At 37.2% G+C, this 26,621-nt stretch overlaps 1 protein-coding gene across 3 annotated transcripts in view; it reads right to left on the bottom strand.

Annotated features, from left to right (window-relative positions):
• rasgrf2a (Ras protein-specific guanine nucleotide-releasing factor 2a) overlaps positions 1-25,520 on the bottom strand; it is a 28,796-nt gene extending 3,276 nt beyond the window's left edge. The window contains exons 1-25 of one of the 3 annotated variants that reach the window (XM_058411879.1): positions 24,885-25,520; positions 18,960-19,066; positions 18,355-18,502; positions 18,077-18,166; positions 16,974-17,227; positions 16,733-16,812; positions 15,210-15,403; positions 15,022-15,131; positions 14,390-14,508; positions 14,002-14,162; positions 13,552-13,618; positions 12,339-12,475; positions 11,557-11,639; positions 10,760-11,008; positions 9,608-9,700; positions 8,849-9,252; positions 7,623-7,760; positions 7,347-7,436; positions 6,507-6,613; positions 3,961-4,073; positions 2,268-2,328; positions 1,901-2,004; positions 1,482-1,566; positions 1,181-1,378; positions 13-92 (exon numbers count right to left, since the gene is read on the bottom strand). In XM_058411879.1, coding sequence (XP_058267862.1) covers positions 13-92; positions 1,181-1,378; positions 1,482-1,566; positions 1,901-2,004; positions 2,268-2,328; positions 3,961-4,073; positions 6,507-6,613; positions 7,347-7,436; positions 7,623-7,760; positions 8,849-9,252; positions 9,608-9,700; positions 10,760-11,008; positions 11,557-11,639; positions 12,339-12,475; positions 13,552-13,618; positions 14,002-14,162; positions 14,390-14,508; positions 15,022-15,131; positions 15,210-15,403; positions 16,733-16,812; positions 16,974-17,227; positions 18,077-18,166; positions 18,355-18,502; positions 18,960-19,066; positions 24,885-25,163 — 3,551 coding nt within the window. In that variant the 5' untranslated portion in view covers positions 25,164-25,520. The remainder of the gene's footprint in view (positions 1-12; positions 93-1,180; positions 1,379-1,481; positions 1,567-1,900; positions 2,005-2,267; positions 2,329-3,960; positions 4,074-6,506; positions 6,614-7,346; positions 7,437-7,622; positions 7,761-8,848; positions 9,253-9,607; positions 9,701-10,759; positions 11,009-11,556; positions 11,640-12,338; positions 12,476-13,551; positions 13,619-14,001; positions 14,163-14,389; positions 14,509-15,021; positions 15,132-15,209; positions 15,404-16,732; positions 16,813-16,973; positions 17,228-18,076; positions 18,167-18,354; positions 18,503-18,959; positions 19,067-24,884) is intronic. The other 2 variants (XM_058411880.1, XM_058411881.1) reach the window with 2 other exon arrangements.
• Positions 25,521-26,621: the final 1,101 nt, after the last annotated feature.

Below are 26,621 nucleotides of genomic sequence, written 5' to 3'. Positions count from 1 at the left end.
TTTTAAGCTTACTTTTTTAGGGTTTCCCTTAGGTTTTTAAATCTTCCTTCAGAAGACACTGTTTTCTGCAGCCTGTCCATTACAGCTTTGGTCTAATGAATGAAAAATGAAAAATGAACCAAGCAACTTTCCATTCATCTTATATGTTTTTTTTTCAATCTCTAACATGCATTGTTTGAATGGTCAGCGAAACACATCCAAAACCCATGAACCTTTTTTGTCATTTGTACAAACCACCAGCAAAACACTGTATATATAGCGCAGCAACCATATCGAAATATATAAAGGTTTTACACCAGATGCCCTCCTAGACACAACCCTCCCATTTGATCTGGGCTTGGGACCAGCACTGAGTTTTAACCCCTCAGTGGCTGGGTTGGTTCCTTGCCTGAAAATCGAACCTGGGCTTCAACAGCAAGATCACAGGATCCAGGCTGCTGAACTACCAGGGATTAGCAGAATGTGTAATAATTATCATTCCCAGTTACAGCTAATTACAGTTTCAGCTGAAAGCCCACTCAGGTGTCATGTTTTTACTTTGTACTCTTTCACTGTTTCTGTTTGGAAACATGGACAAAGGAATATAGAAGAATTGTGGGAAAAGAAGAGTTGCACAAAGAGGGATAATGATATATTTCCGTGAAGAAATAGGCAAAATAAAGTGAGCAAATTGCAGCATTTCTGATTCATTGTTGTTACAGTGCATATAGTATAAATAAAATTTAGTCAATAATGAGAAAGGGTGTGTTATTCTTATTCTATAATTAAATATTATTTTATGCAAAGAATCATTTAGACATTAAAGAAATCAAAAGTTGTTTAATGCTCTGAGTTGTCAGAGTATTTTGGGTCAGTGTGTTATGAGTGATAATGTACACTTTCTGAGTGAGATTTGTTGTCTGTGATTTGGTCAGATAAGCTTATTTTGAGACAGGTATGAAGTGCTTTGTTGGTTTTGGAGATGAGATTAAGTGTTTGGACGTGATTCATATAGCTAATGCAGACTGGTTTAAAAAAAAGTTTCAGTATAGACCGATGATTGTTAGCAATTGAAGAAAAGCTGTAACAGTCAAGACATTCTTTCACAATGGACTAAACATCTAATGAGAAATGTTTTCTCTACCTATACTAGTTTTTCAAATTTTCAGAGTATTTTCAGGTATTTCGCATGCCAGTGTACCTGCTTGCAGACTTTAGCCCAGGTCTTTTTCAGCCTGTATATGGCACTGCGATTGAGAGCAGATGTGATCTCCAGCACTCCATTGTAGTTGTTGAGGCAGCGACAAATATCAGCCACTGCCAACCATTTCTCAATCGAGTTGGCTCGGGAGCTCACCTCTGTGTGAGACATGATCTCAGATGCCACCAGATTACTCATCTGAGAGCAAGAGATAGAGAGAGGAATGAAAATGAGTTGAAAGATGACAATCAAACCTGCTTGAGTGCTTTAAATCTTTGATTTGTTTTCTCTGCTTGTTTACATCATTGAAGTGCTGACTAGTCTTCATGATGTATGGAGTTCTTTCATTTTTGTCCACTTTCATCCATCCTTGGCCAAGAAATTCCCTGAAGAAAGCAACAAACATGTTATAATAGGTCATATAAGAGGTCACAGTAAGTCCCCATGTTAGTGTTTTCCCTTCCTTTTCACACCCACATCAGCTAATCAACTTAACTAATCACTTCCTGAGTTTAAGTTGGTGTGTTAGATCAGCAGGAACTGCCATGCTCCTGTCACATCAACATCCTGGTGAAGAAGGCTTCGAAGCTTAATCTGCCTTCTAAGGTGAGAAGGAACTTTTACGCCTGCACCATTGAGAGCATGTATGCGTGAAAGTCCCATTATTCTTACGTACTTCGTATTTTCTACTGTTCAGCAGGACTGAAAGAAGATACTTACTCATAGGGAATACTTTTGAACACAATGTGGTCCAGTAAGGTGATTTGCTCAGCCAACTCCATAGCAGACAGAGAGTCAAAACACTCCATTTTGGAGTATTCAGCCTAGGGACCACATATACACACCAACAAATACACATAAAATTTATAGTAGTATATGTACAACATTATTTTAGGATTGGCTTACAGTAAATAGGAAATACTAAGCTGTAGCTTGTATCTACCTGTAGCTACCTACAGAAGAGATAGCAAGTAGGAACCAGCATTGATAGGAACTTTATTAGACTGTGGCTTGGCTGACCAAAGCTCAATATTTCACTCTAAACAATACACACTAATTCCATGTGACGGACACAGACCATGCTCACCGTTTGCAGAATATCTTTGATTTTAAGATGAGTGTCATCTGGTTCTTCTTGAGAAAGGGCACTTCAGTAGAAAAAAACAAGGTTAGATGGATATTCGTCTTAGTTTTCTATCAAGATAAATGCAGAGGGTTTATTTCCTGGGAATGAATGTCTTTAGAATAGCACTATGTGTGTCTGGATATTGGAAATATGCTGGTAGACTGTGCAGCATTTGGATCTAAGTATCACTGACACTTCAAGATTAATCAGCTTTCACATGAGAATCTTTTGTGTTTTCATTTCATAAGGTCTGCTATTACATTAAAACCTTTGACAAGTAAAGTAGATAAAATATGAAGTGATTATCTCGTTACAGTGGTTCATATAAAGAGCGAGGAAATATTAGTTAGTAAATATCAAGTGAACAAGAAGTTTTTTAAGTTGATGAGTAAGAAGTAGGGAAAATGGGCAACTGTAAGGATCTGCGTGATTTTATATGGCTAGATGACACCCACTGCTTTGTGGCTATCAAATATGGCTAACACAGACTCCAATGTCTACCAACCACCAACACTTCCACACTCTCAGTCACAGGAGTTTTGATTAAGTTCACCTGTTCCTAATTTTGTAAGGCTGTCACCAAGTGTTTAGTTGTTCATTGTGAGGTATTTGCTCTGTTTTTGAGATCCGTGACGTTACTGAGCTATTTGCTTATCTCTGTGTGTCACGTTTGACCTTCTCCCGTCCTGTCGTGGCTAGCACTGTTTATGCACTTTTGCACCTGTTTAGAATATTGTTTGTGAACTACTATCATTTCTGCTACATGTGAGGCGATTTTGTGAGATTTAATGCACCTTTTTCTCCTGTGTGGATTATTAGACCTTTCATCTGAGTGGATTATTGCGCATAGAATACTGAACTGGAATTTCTGAACGCAGCTACTTCGTACAACCCATCCTGTGGATTTAGCTCTTTTTCACTGGTGTGGAATACAGTTCCTTTATTGTGCATCTTGTGCTTTTTGGGATATTTTGCTGATACGCTGCTGGTCACCCATTGCTAGCAGGAGCTGTGTTTTTTCCCCTATTTGTCCTAATTAAACACCCTTACCTAACTCCTGTCTGGCGTCCTGCATTTGGGTCCTTTCCAGTGGTCTTTCTGTCACTGTGATCTGTATTTCTCTCTCTATTTTTTTTACTCTGTCTGCCCAAATAGACCCTGGATTGTTGGACTTGTGTTTTTGCCTGCTGTTTGGATATTTGCTGTATTTCCTTTTTGCCCTTTGTTCTATTACTCTGACGCTCACAGGAACAAGAAAGTACACAAACTTCATTCTCAGACACACAGAAGAGGAATTAAAATTGAAGAAAAGCTTTAAAAATCATACAAAAGATTGTGTTGTAAGTGTTGTATGCTTTGGAAGTTATGTATCTAAAATGATTAGTTCAGAATTGCAAATATTAAAGGCCTCAGTGCCTCAAGATGCTTCAATCTGTACATACAGAATAAAGCCTCATGAGCATTTAGGACTTTGAGGTCAAACCTTGTCATTTGAATAATCTAGATTTATTATTTGTTTTCAATTTTACAATTGCATAACAGTAAGCATGACATGTGGGCTACAAAACCTCAAAACCTATATACATATGCTGATATCTAGAGTCTATATACAATAATGGTAATATCAGGGTTTTAGAGACATATGACTTGAAACCTTAATATGTTGGTTGTGGCTTTTCTTTCCTGAGGTAGCAGATCAGGATCCCTCAGCACTTCCTCTAGCAGAGTGAACACTCCAGCCTTCAGTTCACTGTTCATATCAAAGTCCTGTGCAGCACACACACACACACACACATACACATATTGTATCTTCAAGCTCTTTACTCTGTTCAGGTTTGTAGTGGAGTCTATCCTAGAAACATGAACTTGACATTTCAAATAAAATCTGTCACTTTCTTCTCATCTAAAATGGCTTTGTATTCACTTTGTTTGCACTCTACATAAGATAAAACATAATGTACTGTATATGAATTCCCCACATATTGCTTCTTCATGAATACATTGAAAAGAAATAGGAGATTCAGCTACGAATTCACAACTCATGGTTGTTTTATTAAAAGTTAAAACATCAAATAATTGTCACACTCGTGTTTGGGTGTGTGCATTTCCATTAAAAAGGATTAGTTCACTTAAGAGTAAAACAGCAGCATGCTCTGTAGCATATTCATGCAAGAAGAAATAAAACCATTCATTTTGAAATGACTTCGTTTTTTAAATTTTGAATAATTTTTCTATATTCGTGCTTCCACTGACATGAAAATAGTTATGAAAATGGAAATTGACATGCGTCCAGGACGCAGATAGCCCTGGCTTCATTTGTTATAGAGTCATGGCAAGCTGTAGTGGAGAATTGCTATATAGGTGTTTCCCTATCAGAAAAGTTTCCAAGAATACACCCTGGATGCAAAACCAGTCTATCACAGTACACACATTACCTCATATCCCCAAGACTTCTGTCTAACAGAAAAAACCCACCCTTCATGGCTACACCCAGCTATCTGCTTTGATAAAAACAAAAAGTGTCATGTCCTTTCATGTCCTCTGACACAGGAGCGGAGTTAGTGATACAGAGCTGTAGGGGGCCTGCTGACATTTCACTGCAATCATTACCATTTGTAAGGAATAAGGGTGATGAGCAGAACAAGTCTGACAGAGGAATAAGAAAGGAATCTAGAAAGTAACTGCACCACACTTAAGTAACAATAGTAGACTGTTTTGGTTTAGCACAACACACAAAGATTGCAGCGAAACAGACTAGCAAGAAGGTATTTGCAAGAAACCTGAAAGGTATATTGCTTGAACGGCAGACAAAAGTCTTCAGATATTCAGTGGACTTCCTGTTGACCCACAGATAAGAAAGAAAGAAAGAAAGAAAGAAAGAAAGAAAGAAAGAAAGAAAGAAAGAAAGAAAGAAAGAAAGAAAGAAAGAAAGAAAGAAAGAAAGAAAGAAAGAAAGAAAGAAAGAAAGAAAGAAAGAAAGAAAGAAAGAAAGAAAGAAAGAAAGAAAATACAAAAAAGATATGTGTAGAATATCTTCAGTTACAATGCAGGAACAATGCCATACTTCCACATAAGGCGACAGGGGTGCAAGAAAAAAGAAAACAAACATGAAGAAAACATATCAACAGACGTTTGTGACATTGCACTGACTCTGTTTTAGTTTTAGTACATTCTCATTTCATATGCTGACTAATTATAGAAAACCTGAGTATAACAGATCTGATCGGATCTATTTAACCTTTGCCAAGCTTCTTGAAACAGCTGCTTTACTGATCAAGAGTGCCAGCAGACCCCTTATTCCTGATTTCAAGACCTTGATCTCACCCAACTGTACCATTAACCACCCAGATGTATCACAAGATTATTGTGTTTCATGTATTTCATGAGCGATTATATGCTGATTCTAGAAACTGAAGTATTATGAAACTACATTTCATTAGTAACCCAAGCTCGGAATCAAACTCATAGCCCAAAACCATCTTTCAGTCACTACCTGCCTTATATCAGATTACTGTGGGATTCTCCTTCATCCTGTGACTTCAGTTATTGAGTTGCTTTACCTGGTCAATGGCCTGTTCAATATAAACTTAAACAATATAAAATGCTCTTGGCTTAAGTTTTGAATTTACTAATGGAAACACATTATTCTCTTTCTCTCTTTCTGTAACAGAAAATGAAGTATTTAGCAGTTTCACAACTCACAACTATCCTTGTCCCTCCCTCCCCTCCCATCAACTCAGTAACCACCATTCTCCACATTATAACCCACATTATAACCCACTTCCACCCCCAACCCACAGTCCTTCAAATAGACTCATGGATTCTCACTTTAAGTTTAATTTATTAATATATGCATCCATCTTCTTCTACTTTCTTCTTCTTCCTCTTCTTTGTTTCAGCTATTAAGCAGTACCTATTTTCACAGTTTAGACAGTTTATATTTATTTACAGATATTTTATACAGATGTTTACTCAAAGCTTTTTGCCCTAACAGACTATCATCATTAAAACAATTGTATTTTATTTGTTTTAATTATTTTATTTGGTATTTGCACTGATCATTAAATTGCGCCTTGGGGATAAATAACGTTTTTTGAATTGAATTGAATTGAACTTTATTCCTCATGTTGTAACTTTTTTAAGTTTTGTCTTTTTCCTGTAAAGTATATAGATGATATATATAGGGAATATAGATTTGACCTGCGAGTGCTTGGATACCCAGTGCCGCAGGACGTTGAGCACTCTATTTGTGGCGGCCCGGCGGATGAGAAACTCCTTGTCGTATGACTTCTCTGGGCTGGTGAAACCTAGTGAGAGTGAATAACAAGTTTTAACAAGTGTTGAATGTAATGACTGTTGCAGTCTTGATGATACATTATGTGACCAAAGGCTTGTGGACACCTGACCATCACACCCCCCACGTGCTTCTTTCCAGATTTAGTCCACTTTACTGTTCTAATATCCTCCACTCTCCTGGGAAGGCTTTTCTGTAGATTTTTGATGGGATTTTCCTAATCAGGCACAACAGCAGTAGTGGGATCTGAGAGGTCTGGGATGCAGGATATATTCCAGTTCATCCCAAAGATCTCCAGTGGGGTCGAGGTCAGGGCTCATTTCAGGATAACACTCTTGGTTTACGTTGTCTTGCTGAAGCTTTGGTTTGTGTACAAGAGCATTGTCATGCAGGAACAGGTATGGATGTGATGTGATGATCCAAATACAGCACTTTTAGCCATATAGTGTATTTTTCCACTAGTCACAGATGTTTTGATCATTACTCGAATGTTACTAAACATTCCAAATGATCTGGATTACTGAAATCCTGTACAGATAAGCTGCAACATCAGTGCAACATCAGTGCAAAAAGATCATTTAAAGTATAAGAATAGTTAGATAAAGATAATGATTAATATCTTTACCACTATACATTGTAAAGGATTTTAAACCAACACCAGCTGCCCTTTAGGACCTTGTCATGTTGGACATGGCCCAGTGAGAGATTTGTAATGAAGCTGTCATAGTTCATAAGTACTGTCTGACCTTGAGGACCACTGTGTCCAGCTGCTGCTGTGGCAATGGCAAAGGCGGAGGCAGGAGACACTGTACAGCGCAAATTCTCCATGGACTGACCTGTCAGATCCCAGCAGGTTATAGAGTTGTCAGTAAACAGCAAAATTTAATGGTGCTGTGCATGGCTCGGTGCTGTTGTTGATGTTAGCACTGGTGTTATAATGAACAGTCATGTGTGTGTGTACACATGAATTGAAAATGTCATCTCAGATATAAAATATTATGGAGAAATCCAAAATCTTTTACCTCCTGGCTGTCTGTAACGGGGGTGTCGTGGGGTAGAGGAAGGGGTACTGGGCAAGCTGCACAGAGATACGTCTCCTGACTCAACAGAGGTAGGTGTCTCTGGGATGAACTTGTCAAATGACAAAGATTCTAAGAAGTCTGTCAGGACACAAAATAAACCTCCTTATTTAAATGACCCTTCTGTGATATTAAGGGCTAACACAAACGATTACACATTTAACGCTGGCAGAATGGACATACTGTATGAAATAGATTATAAATACACCAGACAAGTTCTAATTTATAAGGTAAGAGTATAATGTGAAAATATACGCTTGTCCTCCTGGTGGCAGCAGAGCAAATAGCACAGTGAGGTAAAAATATCTAATTAGATATACAACTGTTAACTGCAGTGTGTCCAACTCTGAGGCTTGAAATGAAGAAAAGACACTCAGGCAGCCATCCTGGACCAGAACCTGAGCCATCTACATTTTAATTAGAGTTAGATTTTAATAATTTTCCTCTAAGTCCAAACACCATGGTAGGACTGTGTGTGTGTGTGTGTGTGTGTGTGTGAGACAGAAAGAGAGAGAGAGAGAGAGAGAGAGAGAGAAAGAGAGAGAGAGAGAATATTATTGTGTTTATTGTGGACGCCACTTCGTCATTTGTAATTTTTGTTCAGCATTGTATCAACACTATGAAATGACCTAAACTAAGTGCACAGGGAATCTATGCAATATTTTAGAATTCCTTTTGTTTATTATGATCATTGAGGGAGTCAGTTAAAGGCACCAGATGGTTGTCTTTCAGGTATGGTATGAATTTATATGCATTATTTCTAACACACACACAATTTTTTAAAATAAAAGATTTCAGAAGATTTATGTATTTTTTTTGTGAATTATGTATTTTATTGTGGTTAGGAATATTTGAAAATGGAGATTATGTAGCTAATGAGGCAACCCAGACATTAATCTTTTGTAAGCCAGTGCAGGCTGTGTAACAAAACGGCCAATCACATAAGAAGATAAGGACAATGTTAATCCAAGTACTTCTATGTTGGATTCAACAATAAACACACACACTGTGGTTGTGTAGTCACTTTTACTTGACATGGAAAATAAAACTATGCAACTAATAACCCCAAGCCCAACCCTAATAACACTAAGGTCATTAATTGTTGTTTTTGAATGGGAACTGGAAAAAGTACCTAGTGATGAGTGTATACAGATTTGCATATCACTTACTCCGCCTAACACTCCTCCTCAGCTTGCCGCAAAACGCATCAATACGTGGAAGTTCCCCACCTTCCTCTGGTGTGGTAGGGCCTAGCTCTGGTGAACTGGGGCCCTTGCTCAGGTCCAGTGGAGCCTTAGTACAGTTGGGGGGTGGAGAAGAGATCATAGGGTTGTAGGTGGATGTGGGACTACTGACCATCAAGGACGAGGCTGAGAGATCCAGAGCCATGGCTTTCGCACCACTTACAGGTGAGCTGAGTGACAATTTGCGGCAATGCATAGGTGAAGATGTCCGGGAAGGGATTGAAAGAGGAGGAGGTGTAGAGAACTTGCGTGACAGTCGGGGGGACTTGTTGTTCTGGAGCTCATTGCCCCATGGGCCCTGGTTCGTGGCAAAAAAGAGCTCTAGAGACCTGGGAGACCAGAAGAGGTGCAGAGGCATAGAGATGGAGAGAGAAAGGGAGGGAGAAAGGCTGAGAGATCAATAAATACATAGCAACACTGTTTTCACTGAAGAGAACAGCATTCAAAATGATTGTACTGAGGCCAGGGAATCCCTATGATCCCTAGGAGTAACACTGGGTGTTATGGTTGCTGTGATGATGTAAGACATACACAGCACTAAAATTAGTCTATAATTAGCAGACTGAGGTCATTAACTACAATGCACAAAAAATACAGAAGTGTGAATAACAGGGTGAGGATGAGGATGAGGATTTAATGAGAGACAGGAGGAGAGGGACAAACAAAAAGACATGATAGATTTACTTAGACTGGTCCAGGGCAAGCCTTGTGATCTTCAGGTTGTAGTCTGGACAGATGGAGGAGATGGACAAACGGTCAGATGAGTGGTGCTGAATCCTGTAAATGGCAGTGATAGTGGAGCAGGGAGAAAGGTAGAGGGTTTGACGTACAGCTCAATTTACAGCACACACCACCATTACACTTCCAACACAGACTTTTTTAGGGGTTTACAAAACTTTATGTACAGTTACAATGCATTGCTTAAGTATTCGTCCTCCTCGAATGGTTCACCATTGTATTGTTGTGTTGGTACATCCTGGAAATAAAATGGATTTAATTGGGGTAATATGAAAAGATTGTATATCCTACAGAGTGCCACTGAATCCTATTTAAAAAATGGAAATATTATAGAATCTGTCCACCAAATCTCAATGGCTGGAAAAGAAGGGCATTAGCAAGAGAAGCAAGCAAAAAAAAAAAAGAAAAACCAGGGTAACTGTCATCATGATGCTGCCACCACCATGCTTCACTGTAAGAATGGTTTTCTGAGGACGATAAGCAGTGTTGTTTTTCTGCCAAATGGAGCACTTTGTCTCAAATCCAAATAATTTTTCTATTCTATACTTAGTCTCCAGCAAAGGATTTCATGTGTCTCACCCCACTTTCAGGAATCCCAGTTTTGCGGTATTTCTGGGCTCTAGCCATTCTGTAAACAGCATTTCTGATCTGAGGTACACATCTCCCCAGCTCCTTCAGAGTTACTCTTGGATTCTTGGCTGAATCTCTGACTAATGCCCTTCTTACCCAGGCACTGACCTTTAATGAACATCTCTCTAGGCAGAGTTATGTTTGTGCCATATCCTGTTCATTATTTTATGGTTTCTTTGCAGGGTGTTCACATTTAGAATATATTAGTAACAAAACATTGACAGATACTTTCCCCACAACTTTCTCCTGGACTTGTTTTGACAGGTCTTTGGACATCAGGATGCTAGATACATTAGTGTAATTGTAATTGTACACAGATAGATCCACTGAACTAATTATGTGATTTCCGAGTGCAACTGGTTGCAAGAGTACTAATTTAGAGATTTCTTCATAACTGGGGGGGTGGGGGTGCAAGGTGGGGGTTAATACTTATGCAATCAAAAAACCTCTTCATTTGTGGGGCCTAACCTGACAGGGATGGAGGTGAAAGGCCTCTTGTAGATGTCATTCAACTTGTCCATGACCACAGCCGCAGTGGTAAAGATGCGGTATGTGTGCAAGAAAGTGTTGAGGAAGTCAATGGAGAGGAAGCGCAGGTCAGTGAGTCGCTCCAGCAGACGGTCAACACTGGCGTAACGGATCTGTGGCACCTTGCATGAGTTGAGTGTCTTGCTGAAGCAAATATCCACATCATCATTGTGTAACCGTGTGTCTGACCTGGAGGGAATAGTGACTTTTGTATTTCAGAATTATGAAAGGGCAAGGTTAAATCAAGCAAAAAAGCTGTTTGACTTTTTTTTTTTTTTACAGTACATACTGTTCTAAGATTAAATTATCATACACTTAACTTCCAGGAAATTCTATGTTATTCCAATTAAAAATACATTATATACCACTAGGCTTTATCACAGATGTTCACAAAATTAAATATAAAAATAAATGAGTAAAAAGCCTGAAGTATCATTTTTTAATTGATTTAAAAATGTAATAATCGATGAAAACAGGATGGACTGATATTAAAAAACAAAATTGATTCATATGATACACAGTGCAGATTATTTTTCTCTAACTGTATGATCCAGTCTTGTTTTAGTCCGTGCAAGTCATACAAACATATTCATACTCATAGTTAATGAAAGCTACTAGTTAACAATGACACAGCCCTGGCTGGTCCACTTCAGGCTCTATTCACTAGCCAGGTTATTATTTCCTGAAAAGAAAGCCATTGCATTGTAATGGATATTTAATTTCTTTGGAATTCTTACTTGAGCATGTGAGGCACTGTGACTTTGGAGTTCTCTTCAAAAACACTGGTCATAAGGCCATTGCAGCGAATATTATCGATGCACTGTGAGAACAACCCAAAAAACAGGAAGAAAAACTATTTATATTTAACTGTTTTTCACTTCCTATTTACTGTATCATTCTTTAAAAATGATTTAAAAAAGCCTTATTAAAAAAGGAAACAATTCTACAATACTGTTTTACAGAATAAATTTGTTTTACAGGCTAAAAAGAAGCAACTACTTAAAATATAAAGTTTAGTTCAGTAATTAGTAACCACTGATCCACAGCAGTGGTTTATCATCCTAACAGCCTTTCTTTACCCTGAACTTTGCTACATACTATATGTGGTATATTTGTATGTTGCTATATGACATATTAGTATGGCTGAGGAAGCTGTAAAGCCGCAGTGTGTTGTGGGCCCAGTGGGAATCTGCAGCTGAAGGGAGGAGCTGGAAACACCCTCAAGCCCACAACAAAACAAGCAGCTTGGACTCCCCAGAGCTTTAACCCCGCTTGCACTACAAAAACACACAGCACTCAAGAGAGCCACCTGCTTATGACCTTGGTGCTCAGTTTTAAGACAAGCTTTTTTTCTGTATTTGTGTACACACAACAATCTAGCTGTCTTCAAACCATAAGAATTATTTATAAAAAGCAACTCATTCAAAGGTAAATTATGTATGGTTTATACTTTGCAACAGTTACCTCGTTATGTATTCTGCACTCAAAGTAAATTAAAGCAGCACTTACTGACACTTACCTGGCTGATATCGCTGGTCCAGGCAGCTTTCTCTTGGCGAGATGGTGCCAGCAGAACTACTGCAAAGGACGGCCCATCAGGTGGCTCAAACAGCAGCTTAAACTCTAAATGACTAAATCCCTGACCTGCAGCATTGTCTAAAAGGCAAATGAAATCATTGATAATTCATTCAAGCATTAATAAATGGCTTTAGTCTCTCCAAGAAGCCAAACAAGACACATATGTCATCTATGAATATGTATCTACATAAATATACATATATACAAAAATATTTTTTGAACTGGGGAGGAAACTGGAGCACCCAGAGGAAACCTCTGAAGCACTGCGAGAACATGAAAACTCCACACATACAGCAGAAGTAGGACTTGTACCCCAGCAGTGTGAAGCAAAAATGATAATGACCATGCCCCATTTAAATAGTTTTGGAAGCTATTATATATTTGTAATTATAACACAGCACTGTTGAATTCTCACTTCTCACTGTGCAGACAGTGTTGATACATTTTCTACAACAGCTGCACTGACAATAATGCTGGCTATAACTCAAATAACAGATTAATTCACTTATACTCACTTGTAATATTGTTTCTATAGTACAGTAACCAATTCACAGGGACTTGTGCACATGATAGCCTCATTAAATTATTTGCATGTTTCTTCTTTTTAACTTCAGTTGTCAGGACAAGTTTTGTATATTAAACTCAAGTTTAGAAGATATTGAAAATTAAACTTTAACTACTTTAACTTGACTACTTAAAGTTTACATACATTTTTAAGGAAGGAGTTTCTTGAAATGTCTTACAGTGGAAACTCCACATAAACTGATATAAAACATTGAATGATATATTTATCATTATTAACTAAATAAAATCAGCAAATTGCTGTGGTATAAAAGGAATAAAACACTTTAGGATGTGCTGTAATAAAAAGATCTTCATCAGCTTCCACTGTATTAGGAAGTCCAAGCCATCACTGATGATCTTCTGCAACACCACCTTTATGTTTTATTCCTTTTACTTAGAACCATATGAGCACTGGAAGTCACTGCTTTCTGTTCTCAAATAACAATTAAATGTAATGTAAATATAATTTATATATTCTGTTAGATACTATAATGCTCCTAAAATGCACATATACAAAAAAATGAAGCAATTCTGTCTTTCATAATGCTTAAATTAAATGAATCTGATACGAAGGTTATCAGAGTACTTACAGTCTTCATCATTGGCATCTAGCTCTTCAATGAGTGTGCACTCTATCAGAGACAGAGTTCCTCCTTGCTATAAATTAAGAAGAAAAATGCTGTCATTATACTGCAAAACATTACATGCTTTTAACCCTGTAAACTCCCAGGACAGACCCTTTGAGGTGTCCAGACTAAAATTTGCAGGTTTCTATGATGTACAGTTGAGGTAATACGTTTACATACATCTTGCAGAGTCAATCTTTATGATCCCTCTTATTATTATTTTTAAATTATTATCAATTTTCTATGAACTTTTGACCTCAACTGTAAAAAAAAAAAGATAAGCCATGTCAGATCATCCATCTTTAATGTGATATACCACTTAACAATATTCAAGTGAAAAACAAAAATAAACCTTTTAGAGGGAATACAACTGCCAATAAACTGGTTGCATAAGCGTGGGGATGAGTAACTCACTTTGAGCAGATGCAGCTTGCCGCTGGAGGTGCGGTTGCAGATCAGAAGGTGTTTGGTGAAGAGGAAACACTGGCGCTCGCCCTCTTTTCGCAGAGACAGCGTACCCAAGCGCACTTTGCTCAGTTTGCCTCTTTCCACTGAAGGCAGCTGGATCAGAGAGCCTGAAAGAGGAGGCTGGCTTATTGAGGAGAAGGACGAATAGAATCTCAACCTAAATTTAAGAAAAGCACAGCCCTTTCCCGAGACTCTTAATCTAATTAGTATCATTAGAAGACACTATGATATTGGCATCATATGAAATAATAATCTGGAGGTAATCATTGTTCATGCACTAACAAGCAAAAGCACCAGATCCTTTAGGGTGAAAAAGTAGCTCTGTATGACTCACCTTGCCGTACGAAGGTTTGGCTGGTGTCCAGGAGGATGTCACAGCCTTCCACAATCATGCGCTCAATGGCGAGATTCTTACGGATGTTCTCTGTGTCACTTACTTCATCATGCATCATTCTGATAATGAACCCAATACAAAAAATCACTTCCCCTGTATAACTGAACAATTTCTACATATTAAAGAGATTTTTTGACATCTTGTGGTTGAAAAAAGACTCTGTCACATGCCTAACCCAAACCATGTTATTTACAGACAATTCCTAGCACTTAGCATATGATACGTGAGGGTATATGATATGAGAGTGAAGAATATCAACTTGGATTAATTTGATATCAGCTCAACAGAACTGATCTGTCTGTAATTTTACACAACAGAGTAAAACATGATAGCTTCATTAGATGAACCTATTCCTTCTCTTTTACTCCAATTATCATTAAAAGTTTTGTATATTGATCACAAGTTTTTTAAATGAAACTTAAAGTAATCCATTGTCTTGACGACTTGTGTGTTAAAACGGCGGTGCGTTTTCAAGGCAGTTTAACCATCTTAAAATGTCTTACAGTTTATAAAACTCCGATGACATACAGATTAAGAGTTTAGCAATCATGCAGAAATACGATTGTGCATACTTGGACAGCTCCTCCAGTTTTGATTTGGCAAAATCCAGACTCTTGCGTTCTACATGCTCATGGGGAGTATGGGCAAGCAGCTCATGCAGAGTGATTATATATCGAGGAATCTGGAAGACAGTAAGATTTAATAGTTAAGAAGTTTGAAAGGTCAAAGCAAATGTTTCCTTCAACAGGATTTGTCTCACCTGAAACATCGGGTACGTCAGAAACGTCTCCAGCATTCGGCCCTCGCAGGCGGCATTGGACTCGTACTGCTTCAGCAACTTGTCAAAGTCACGGTTCTGCTTGCAGTTTGCTAGAACCTGAAGACTGTACTGGTGATTTCGCACATATTCTTGGTAGATGTTTAACATCGGCAGCAATATATCAAAGAGGTCAGCTAAAAAGTGATAAAGATAATGTGAGATATATCACTATTCAATTTGAGTAAATCCTAAATCACGTTCATTCACTAAAGAATGTAGCAGCTGCTGTAGCCGTTATAATAGTTTTTTTTAAAAAAATATTTAGCATCTAGTCTAGGGTATAGATTCAGTTTGAACATTTAGGGACTGAAGTATAAATGAGTATGCTTCCTAAATATACATTAAAAATGAATCTATCTACCCCTTCATCCATCCATCTCTCTCCCTAATAGATTAAGGAGAAAGATGGATGGATGAAGGGGTACATCCATCCATCTCTCTCCCTAATCTATCCATCTGTCTATCTACCATCCACTACCATCGAATGATTGTTTCATTAAAACAAATTACAGAAGGCATAATAACACTTCAAATGAATGCACACTGTAACTGATTAAAACTTATACAGTCAACAGAAGACGGCGTGATGCAGCATTCAGTGTGAACACCCTTGTTATTGTTTCTAATAATGGAAACTATTCAAATAAGATTAGCTAGCATAACTCAAGTCTGTTTTTCCTAACTTGTTATGTTGGTAGTGGTGGCTATATTGAATTATCAAGCTAGCTACAATCAATTTAATTCGATTTTATCTGTATTGTGCCTGAGATGACATGGGGAAGAAACCTTGAGAGAAAACAGACTCAAAAGGGAAGCCATCCTCATCTGGGTGATGCCAAAGAGCATAATTATAAATAATGTCCCTACTATAACTTTATAGAATCAAGTGCAATTGTGCAAGGAGGAGATTTTGAGTGATTAATGTATATGTGAAGTGTCAATAGACCATATTACACCATCTTCTAAGTACATTTTCAAAGTGTTTGTTGCAAGGTAATAGGTGGGCATTACCAATGTGTAAAACAGGGGTAGGGTTGAGGTGGTAGTTTAATATTTTTATCTGATTTATTATTACAAACTCACAACCAATTCAGAACACCGTCATAAAAAAAAAAATACTTCTACAAATGTTCCAGTGTATAAATGTAGGGGGTTATTATTACTACTTCAGATTACTGGGGGGTTACCTCCCCCCATTCACCACAGAAAATATGCCCCTGATCCAGTTTAAACTTTTAATATGACACAATATGAGAACATGGTGTATATGAGAGCTGTAATAAAAACTTTTTAAATATATACAATTTTAAATATATTTGTTCTCTATCAATAAACACATACCTGTTTTTGCTATTTTCATGGTTACTTTTAATTTGCTTAAATTTAGTGAAAATTTAATATTATGTGCTTGGGCGTCAAAAAAAAAAAACAAAACATTAAAAAAGATAGCAAATGGCACTTACCTAAAACTAATCTTGGCCAGTTGGCAATTCTTGCTTTTAGGCCTTGGTGAAATATCTCATGTAGAAACATAATAGTTTCACTTGGGGGAAAAAATTTTGTATAAGAATGCTGTTCCAACATAACATTACTATCAACAGTGTCTTCTGAGAAATACAATAACAGTGTTGCGCTGTATCGAGTTTAATATGAGACCAGCAAATTTTAAAGCAGGTTATGGAATAGAAATATATATATATATACCTATTGAGGAAAATGCTGCCAACATCATCATGGCCGATGGGAGGTTTTTTGGAACTGGCAGCCATCCTAAGTGGTCGCAGAAAGCAGTTCACCATGATGGACAGCTGGAGCACATATTCTGTCTCAGCCTCTAACATGTTGAAAACAATCTGGTTCCTCTTCCTCATGCTTTCAGCATGGGGTGAGCAGATATAGTCTTGAACAATGATCTTCCACTTTCTTCGGCAAAGCCAGCCACGCATGAAGCTTTGTATCTACAAGCACCATAAACTTTGTTAGCACTCGTATGGTCATTATGAATTTTACCATTTACAATTTCTCACCTTTATCTCATTTATATAACTAAGCAAAAGGCCATGCTTAAGGGCACAGCAGTGGCAGCTTGCAGTGGTGGCGCTGGGATTTGACTTTACAACTTTTCAAGCAGTAGTTCAACACCTTAACCACTGCGCTTCCACTTCTACACAATGCTAGTTTATATTACACTATTCTACACTACACTACTCTATACTATACCATTTCACTTCACTACAATACACTACACTATACTATTTTGTAGTATACTACACTACACAATTTTATACTCCACTCCACTTTTCTATACCATTTTACACTGCACTATACTTTACCATTTTATAATACACTCCACTATACTCCACTAAACTATAAAATGTTATACTCCACTCCACTCCACTTTACTACACTACACCGTTTTATAATACAATACACCACACTATACCACACTCCACCCTACTACATAAATAAAACCATACATAAAACTACACTATATTATACTATACCGTTTTATACCATATTACACTGCCCTACACTTTACCATTATATACTACATCATTTTACACTGAATAATGATAGATTTTATATGTCTATGGAGCAAAATTGGTTTAATAATGATACCAGCACCAAAATAAATAAAAAGTCTTATAATTCTTTAGCTTATGTCTTTGCATAATTGCACTACTTTCTGTATCCTAATGTTTAGATCTGGATTTGTTCTTAATGATTTTCATGGACAAAATATCTCTTTATTATTATGTAACTGATTAAAGATGGATCTGTAATGAAGCCTTCATGAAAGTACTCACCTTCTTTATTTTCTTTATATCAGGGTCTTCCTCATCTTGATTGGAATGACAAGGTAATATTCTATCCTTTGCTTTGTTCATAGCCAGAACCTAAACACAACCAATGTGAAATACTAATATAAAATACAAAATACTAAAATAAGGGGTGAATAATTGACTTATTTAATAAATAAAAATGCCTATAAAGTGCAGCTCAGGTCCAGGTGGTAACAAAACAGACTGATGGGGTGGAGTGAATACTTATGCACTAGACATATGCTGATTTAATGATGTGTGACCTCAGTCTTGAGCCGCTTGATCTCTGTGTCCTGGTCTTCAAGCTGTGTGCGGAGCTGATTGGCTGCCACCTTCTCCGTCTCCATGATCTGCACCAGGTGGATGTACTTTTGCATGAGAACCTCACGCTCGATGATGAGGTCAGAGTAGCTGGAGAAGAGAGGGTGGCAAAGAGATGAAGACAAATGGATGAAAGCAGTGACTCAAAATACAGCACAATTCTATTTTTTTTTGTAGGAATCCTTTTATTTCAGCTGAATATTAAAAATCTTTTATTTCTATAGAATATATTAACATATGCAGTGTTGATGGATGACCTGATAGTGAACCATTTGAACTGTGTGCAAATATAAATGCATTTGGGGGTTATAGATTTGTAGGTTTTAAAGAGAAAAGTTTCTGTTTGTGCCTTTAAATTTTACAGCTTGAAGTTTGTTCCTTTTTTAACACGTGAAAAACTGCAACCAGAGAAATGACACATTTAATGAGAACATTCAGAGCTGCAGTATATCTGAAATACTATTGTGTTCAGCCACTGCAACTTACATAAGCCGAAGGCACTTCTTTCTCACAAAAATCAGTTAAATGCCTTCATTCGCTGCTGTACCTGGCTTGCTGAATGGCTTCCACCCACTCAGTGCAGTCTGTATCCTCTTCGGCGCGCAACTCCAGAGGTTTCTGTCCATCGTGGCCGAAGATGACCAGGAAATAGTGCTTAATAATGGACAGACAATGAAATCATCAGTAAACTCATTTGTTCATACAGTGAAGATGCAGATGGTATTTACTGTAACTGCAAAAAAAAGACATAAACTGAGATATTTGAATGCGAAATCTGTTTGCTTGGAAAAGAGTAAGCTCTCATAGCAGTCATACTGTGAACATTTTTCCCCAAAGTACAAGTGTTGGTGACAAGGAAGTGGTGCTAATACGCATAATAGAAAAGAAAAGAGATTTGATTTCAATATTTTCTTTTCCATAAAAGGATTATAGTGTGATTTGCAATCCAAAAGCCCAAAAGGGTGTTAATGCAGTAGGTCATAAGTGAATGTGTGAGTGTGTGTACACGTGTGTTAAAGGACTTAAGCTTAAGGGCTTTTTGTCTTCTCTCACTGCATAGCAGGTCATCTGGTGTGTGTGTGTGTGTGTGCGCGCACATATCTGCACTTATGTAACAGCCTTTGCTTCTCATCTTTGCTTTTAATGCACTCTCCTCAGCCCTGGGCCTTGTTTAAGCTGGAAGATAACAACAGAATCAATGTTTCCTTACACACACTATTCAATCTGCTTCACATCTACCACTGTCCCCTGATAGCACTTATTTATGTGTAAGACAAACAAAATTACCTACCTACTTACTTCATTATCCTTGCTACCACTCTGTGCATACTAAAAGAGGGAAGTACTATTTTTTTTTTCTGTGTATGCATAAATTTATACAATGTACACATACACCTCTATAGTTTATTTTGATTAAAATAGCTGCATTACTACCAGGAAGGTTTCTGTTATTTCTGAAAAGGTCATGGTGTGTTGACACACCTGCATGTGCACTTGTCTCTTAAAGCTTAGTAGATTATAACATTGTGTAAAGGAGCATTATGTTCAGAGCTCTGCATAATTACAATCAGCAAACTGATACAGAATAATCTACTACTCCATCTGTAACTAACATAATATCTATATCTATAACTCCATGCAAAGAATATAATATATTATCTGAGGCCAGAGTTCAGTAGTGGGATGTTGGGTGGGGGCTTGAGGGGTTTAGGATATCTTGTGTAATATTTTGTGATGAGTGCTTCTGGAATAATAATACAGTACCACTTCAGCATAACACGAAACCCGATTTCCATGGTAACCTGAGACATTTCACTTGTTTGCCATTCTGTCAAGTATGTTTCATTTGAAAACGAAATCTTTAGCAGGTACAGCCAAAGAGATGGATTGTCTTGATATCTGATAGCCACAGTTCTTGACCACCTTAAACGCTTAACAGGAGTATTTTTGCCATCAATAATCTCTACTCAGTTGAATGCAGTAATGAAAATGGATCAGCTCTGCTTGCAAAATAGACTGATCTGATTTTTGTTGTCCAGATGAATGATGGTAGCTTGATGGACTTTATAATGAATCTTATAATGACTCTACAAACAACTGTTCTATGAATATGCAGAGTAGCTCGCACATATCAAAGGCCTCCTCAGTCCAGCTGGCCAACAAAGCAAATTACAATGAGCCATTTGCTTTTAGAATGCCTTGTATTACTTTGAAGCTGTATTCTTTTGTACTAGTTTGGAGCTTCATTGCTGATATGTGGCTGAGAAAAACAGGAATTGTATTGGTCCAAACAGAAACCTTTGTTAAAGAGGTAAATGTAATGGCATTTATAATTTACCATAAAGATGTTGTGTCACATGATTATTACTGTCATATCCCAGTTTATCTTGAGTCCTGTCTGAGGTTTCCAGAGCTCCAGCTCCTGCTGTTGGTCAGCTCAGATTACTAACAACCACCACAGTCACTTAGCATCAGCTGAGCATGTATATGAATCCTGTTTTAACCAATTGATTTTTATGAAATTTTATTTATGTTCCTGTGTACAACATAAATAAACATTATCTCATCATCTCATGCTTTTTTCCAGCCATTTCACAATTTCTGTCTTTTGGATCGCTTACTACTCTGTAAGTAATGTGAATGTGGATATAAATGGATATAATTGTGATTCGTTCAAACGACTAACGCTAGCAGTTTCAATGGAAGCATGGAATTAGTAACAGTATCAAGCTAGTACTGCATGGCTGGAGAAAGTTACATGAACTTGCTTATATGAGATCTGCGGTTAGCTTTCTAAGGCAATTCTTTGTATCTGTACATGTCATTCCCACAGTGACATTAAGGGTACACTATCTATCAGCTAGAATGAAGCTGCACCTCATACTAAATGGACTCATAAATAAATCTGGGCTTTCTTTAGATTAATAGAGAGGTCACTGTGCCCTTAACAATTTTTTTGTTTTTATTATCCAATGTTTGTTCAATTGAGCCAAGTCCAGATTTCCTCGAATCGCCAATTTCAATTTCATGGTTAAAAAGCAGACCAGTGTGAACGAGTCAATAAATCTTACAGTTGGTCCCAGTTCACTGAGAAAATGAAATTTCTGGGTATTAACTTCCTAACACATACAGTACAAGCATTTAAGAATTTACACTGGGCCTGTAAAGAGGTCACATAAATGTCTTAGGACAATCCTATCCAAGTGTATTGTGCCTCAATATCAGTATACTACCCTTAAACAGGAAACTATCATTCCTGCCTAGTATGTGGATTTTCTGCTTGGCATAATGAGGGGTATTTCTAGGGTTTTAGGCATCTTTCAAGAATTTAACAAAAATACATTTAGTACATTTCTTGGAAGTTAACAAGTTAATAAATCTAGTAAAGTAAATTAGATTTGGAAAACCGAACCAATCCAAACTAAATACAAATTCATGTACTATCATACTACACATTAACATGATAAAGTGTTAGATTTGCCATTACCTTTCCTCACTCCTCAGCTGTAATTAATGTCATGCTATGAACTATTGTGTAAGTCGAGGTTTATACGGGGAAAAGTGAAGGGAGGAGGAGGAGGAGCATAGGAGGGGGTGGGGCATATGATTGAAGCACAGAATATTTTCTCTTCAGCTGGTGTTATAATCAGCCTTTATGTTTTAATCATTAAAATTATGCAGTTGATGTCGACTGTATATAAAATTCTATTTTCTGATGTATCTACTATACAGTGTGGCCCTTCCTCTTCCTTCCAGACCTCATTCATCAACACAGTGTTTCAGCCCATTTTAGCAACCACACTATTGTCCGAGTCACTCAGATCAAATTTTGTCTCCATTCTGATGATTGACATGAATATGAACTGAAACCTGGATCTGCATGATTTTATATGAGCTGAATATTAATTTATATTATTATGAGGTAAGAATTAAATTCAAGAATTATATGAATTAAATGAAAAAAATGGAAAACCATATTTAAAACCAGTATGGATAATATGAATATTTATGTCATATAGACTAGAAAATCTGCTATCAGTCTTCAGCACGTCTGTAAGCTTTCATCTGCCAGCTTTTACCACATTTTCTTGGCTCAAGTTGCTTAATGGGTATTTAAGACATTAAAATAACATATTTTATCAGTTTGCTTTGGCACTTTGACTCAGCCCTTCAGTTAATTACTTTTGCAATCTCAATGTCAGTGTAACCCTGTATTCATGAAGTCTTGTGCAACTTTCTTTCTGATCTGATGAGGAATACGGAACTGATAGCAATCTCTAAGTAGAGACTTTAATTCTCTAGATCCAGTCACAGCTCTTTCTGTGATCTCTCTCTCTCTCTCTCTCTCTCTCTCTCTGTCATTCCCTTTTCCTCTCTTTCCGTCAAGCTACATGTTACTCCTGAGATACCAGTGATGCCCACTTGTGCCATGATTTCTCATGACCTGAAATTCAACTGCTGCTGCTGAGGCTGGCCTCACATTTACAGCCTAAAGATCAACATGAGCTGAATGTGGATAGTACCACATATACATAAAACATACATATATCTATGGATGTCCTTCCTTGTCTTAGGACTGCAATATCTAAGAACAATTTGCAAAAGTCTCCAAAGTTAATACAATGATTTAATACAATGCAGTTTGATACACTGGACTAAAAATTAATTCTTTAATGAATTCAGAACTGATTCTATTGTTCATACTCATATGTTGCTAATAAGATAAGAAGGTCCTGTTTACACTTTAGTACTTTGTGTGCTGTACACTACATTGTATAACTGTATATAGTATACAGTTATAAGGAATGATTTATAATAACACTCTGTGGTGTCACCCAGTTGATTCCCTTTTGAGTCTCATTCCTCTCAAGGTTTCCTCCTTATGTTATCTCACGGAGTTTTTCATTTAAACAGTTTTATATTTATATCCAGCATTTCTGTAAAGCTGCTTTGTGGCAATGGCCACTTTAAAATCACTATACAAATAAAAATCAATTAAAAATCAAGATGGCAGAGTGACTCAATCTCTATTCATTTTGGCTTTCTTAAAAATCCTTTAAAAACATTTCAACTTGGCAACTCAGTCAACTGCATAAACAATATATCATTTCAGAAACGTTAGTCAGGGTTGACGGTTTCTCAGCAAAATTCTTCAAAAACCACACAAATATTTGGGCACTGGAAAAGGTTGATATGTTTCTTCTTTTCCTCAGCATGTCTACTTGGAAACAAGAATTTCACACATATATTCTAATGCAATAACAGTGAATAGCAGTCTTAACAGCTAATGCTGTCTAGCTATCATGAGCTAACCTGACAGATTTTCTTCTACCATATTAATAAATACGTATGGTTATTCACCGGTAAGGATAGCTGTTAGCTAACATGAGCTAATAATCATGACTGAGAGCTGAAGACATATTCATGAATATAACTGCTAACACATGTAGCTAACTTGAACTAACCTGTCAGGGTTTCTATGATAATTTAAAGTCATATTCAGAAATGTACACAATTTCCCCTGATAATACAAGCTATAAATTAACAACAAAAACAACAACAACAAAAACAAATCTGCCTGGAATTCTGAGAAGATTTATTGTTTTATTATTAGTCTTTATTCGTCTAATTAGGAGCTGGCTGGGATGATATGTTAAATTTATTTCTTAATTTGGCATACATAATTTGGATTGAAAAAATAGATTCTTACGTAGGAATGAGTTTATTTAGATGTTTCTTGAACAATAAATCAAACATAGCCAGCAGCACTTTTACTTCAGGGCCTTCTAGCATGCTAGCTATCTAAGGTAGAGAATATCTGCTGAGTGAATATTTCAGTTAGTCATACGGATTCTTGAAGCTCTGAATTTGTACCTTATCACTGTAGTCAGCGTGACATGGAGTGTCAGAGTGAATAAAATGACACTGTGTCATTTCAGACCAGATTTGTGAAATGAATTTTTTTGCTAAATGTAATTCACTGAGAAGGAGTAAATGTCCAATAACTAACTATGTGAGCATAATAGACAGCGTGCTGTTTAATGCGGTGTGTGGTGGATAATCTGAGAGCTGGGTCAGGGATGTGTGATGGCCGGGCAGTCAGACACATCTGCTCTTTTACACTACAGTGTGCAAGTGTGCAGTGATGCAGTGTAAGAGAAATGGTTTTACATTACAGAGTCATGCTGCAAAAGTGGCCACCTATAACTAATGCTAAGGTTTGAATTTATTCCAAAAGGTCCGCACTACAGCTGCGGATCAAAATATTATACTCAGTGCCAGGGAAGAGAAACCATATTTTTTTCTATAGTCCTCCACCTGACTCTCTCTCTCTCTCTCTCTCTCTCTCTCACTCACACACACACACACACACACACACACACACAAAACAGAGACACAAACACATAAATTAAAAATAATTGTTGTATGTGTGTGCTTACTATAAATATATAGAATATATAAATATAGAAACCTGCTGCTTCTCTGAACTGTCTCGGCTGATTGTAGACACTTTGGGCGCAGAGGCGCGCTCGCAGGTGCATCCTTCCAGTAAGTAAATCCCTGTCGGCCTGGTGCTCTGCTCATTCTCAAAGTAAAACAAGATGTTTTGGTTCAGAGCAAAGTATTTTTCGTTCCAGCGACTGTTATCGGTCGCTTTCTTGCTCAAGTAGCCCCGCTTCGTTCCCTCTTTACGCGCGACCACAGAGAGATAAAGTGCGTGCCCCTCATTATAACGTACACTTTTCTGCATTTTCCACCTCGACGTCTCACACCGCTTTACATGAGTCCATGACCATCGGAGACGGACCTTAAAAAGTAAGCAAAGTGAAAGCGATTTAAGGGAAGATAATCCAGTAATATTCGATTCGATGAGAAACGCACAAACCAGAACAGTAAATCCCCTGCGACAAAAAGAGGCACAGATATCTCGTTAAACGCTCGGTGGTCTAATGCACACAATAACATAAAGTATAAAAAGAGAGTGCGTGAACAGACGCTAAAAGCAGAATCGACACTAATCGGCTTTAGTCGCAACTTAAAGAGACACAGCTCTGTTTCCTCAGCGGTGTGCGGAAGATGCGCTACTGGATCCCCAGAGACACTGAGAGGTGCTTTACTGTGGAACGCCAAAAGCTCAATAACTCTCTTAATATCAGTAAACAGCTAAAAATTAACCTAATATGTTCGTTATTCAAATATTTCATTAAGACAGGTTCTGAATTTATTGAGACACAGCAGCTTTTGTTAATAATAATGTTAGGTGGCACTACACGAGACTATTTTCTATTTCTTGCAGTTTTTTTTTTTCTTGTAATTGTATTTAACACACTTGCCAAACATTCCTGTATTTTATTTTATTAGGTCTACAACAGAAAATTGGGTAATGGTAATTGAAGAATTTAAATGTTTCAAATGAATACCTTTTTAATAAAATAGTAATAGAGTTTACACCATCTAGTGGTCATTTTTTAATTTTAATTTTTTAAAAGGCCATTAATGCTATTTCCTACAGCTTTTAAATCCATAGCTTTTCTCTGAATATAGTTAAAAAATATATAAGTTAAAGAAAGGATTCATCTTCAGTGATCATTTTATCCTGATCAGGTTTGTGGTATATCCGGGAGCAAGGCATGAGAATTCACCCTGGATGGGATACCAGTCTAACACTGTACACCACATACACACACACACACACACACACACACACACACACACACACACACACACACACACACACACACACACACACAAACCCAAAATCTAAACAGCTTATACTGAATGAATTACGCACCAAGTAAGGATAAAATATTGCAGGGTGGTTTAACAGATTTATTTATTATAGCTTAGACTGGGAACTGCATTCCTTTCTAATGATCTCAGAAAACCAATAGCCTTATTTGAATCTCATCTCTCAAGCATCTTGTGATAACAGAAATTACTACTAAATAAAGTAAGAACTTAAGCATAAGAGTTGCTGATATATCAACTGCTCAGCAGACATTTTGCTACAAAACGAATTATTCCAAAGTCATTACCTAGTGTAGTGATGTAACACAACCACACAAAAACAGGAAACAATGATAAACAAAAAAGAGGAATAGGAAATAGGTTTGCTTCATCAACTCACTCCATGCATCAAAGCAGCAGTCTTACTATATAATAAATACTTCACACTTGGATATAATACAAGTACAAGTAGTATACAAGT

The sequence above is a fragment of the Hemibagrus wyckioides genome, linkage group LG16 (genome assembly GCF_019097595.1).
Source record: "Hemibagrus wyckioides isolate EC202008001 linkage group LG16, SWU_Hwy_1.0, whole genome shotgun sequence".
Classification (NCBI taxonomy): domain Eukaryota; kingdom Metazoa; phylum Chordata; class Actinopteri; order Siluriformes; family Bagridae; genus Hemibagrus; species Hemibagrus wyckioides.
Note: the sequence above shows the minus strand (reverse complement) of the source record. Positions and strands in the feature narration are given on the sequence as shown.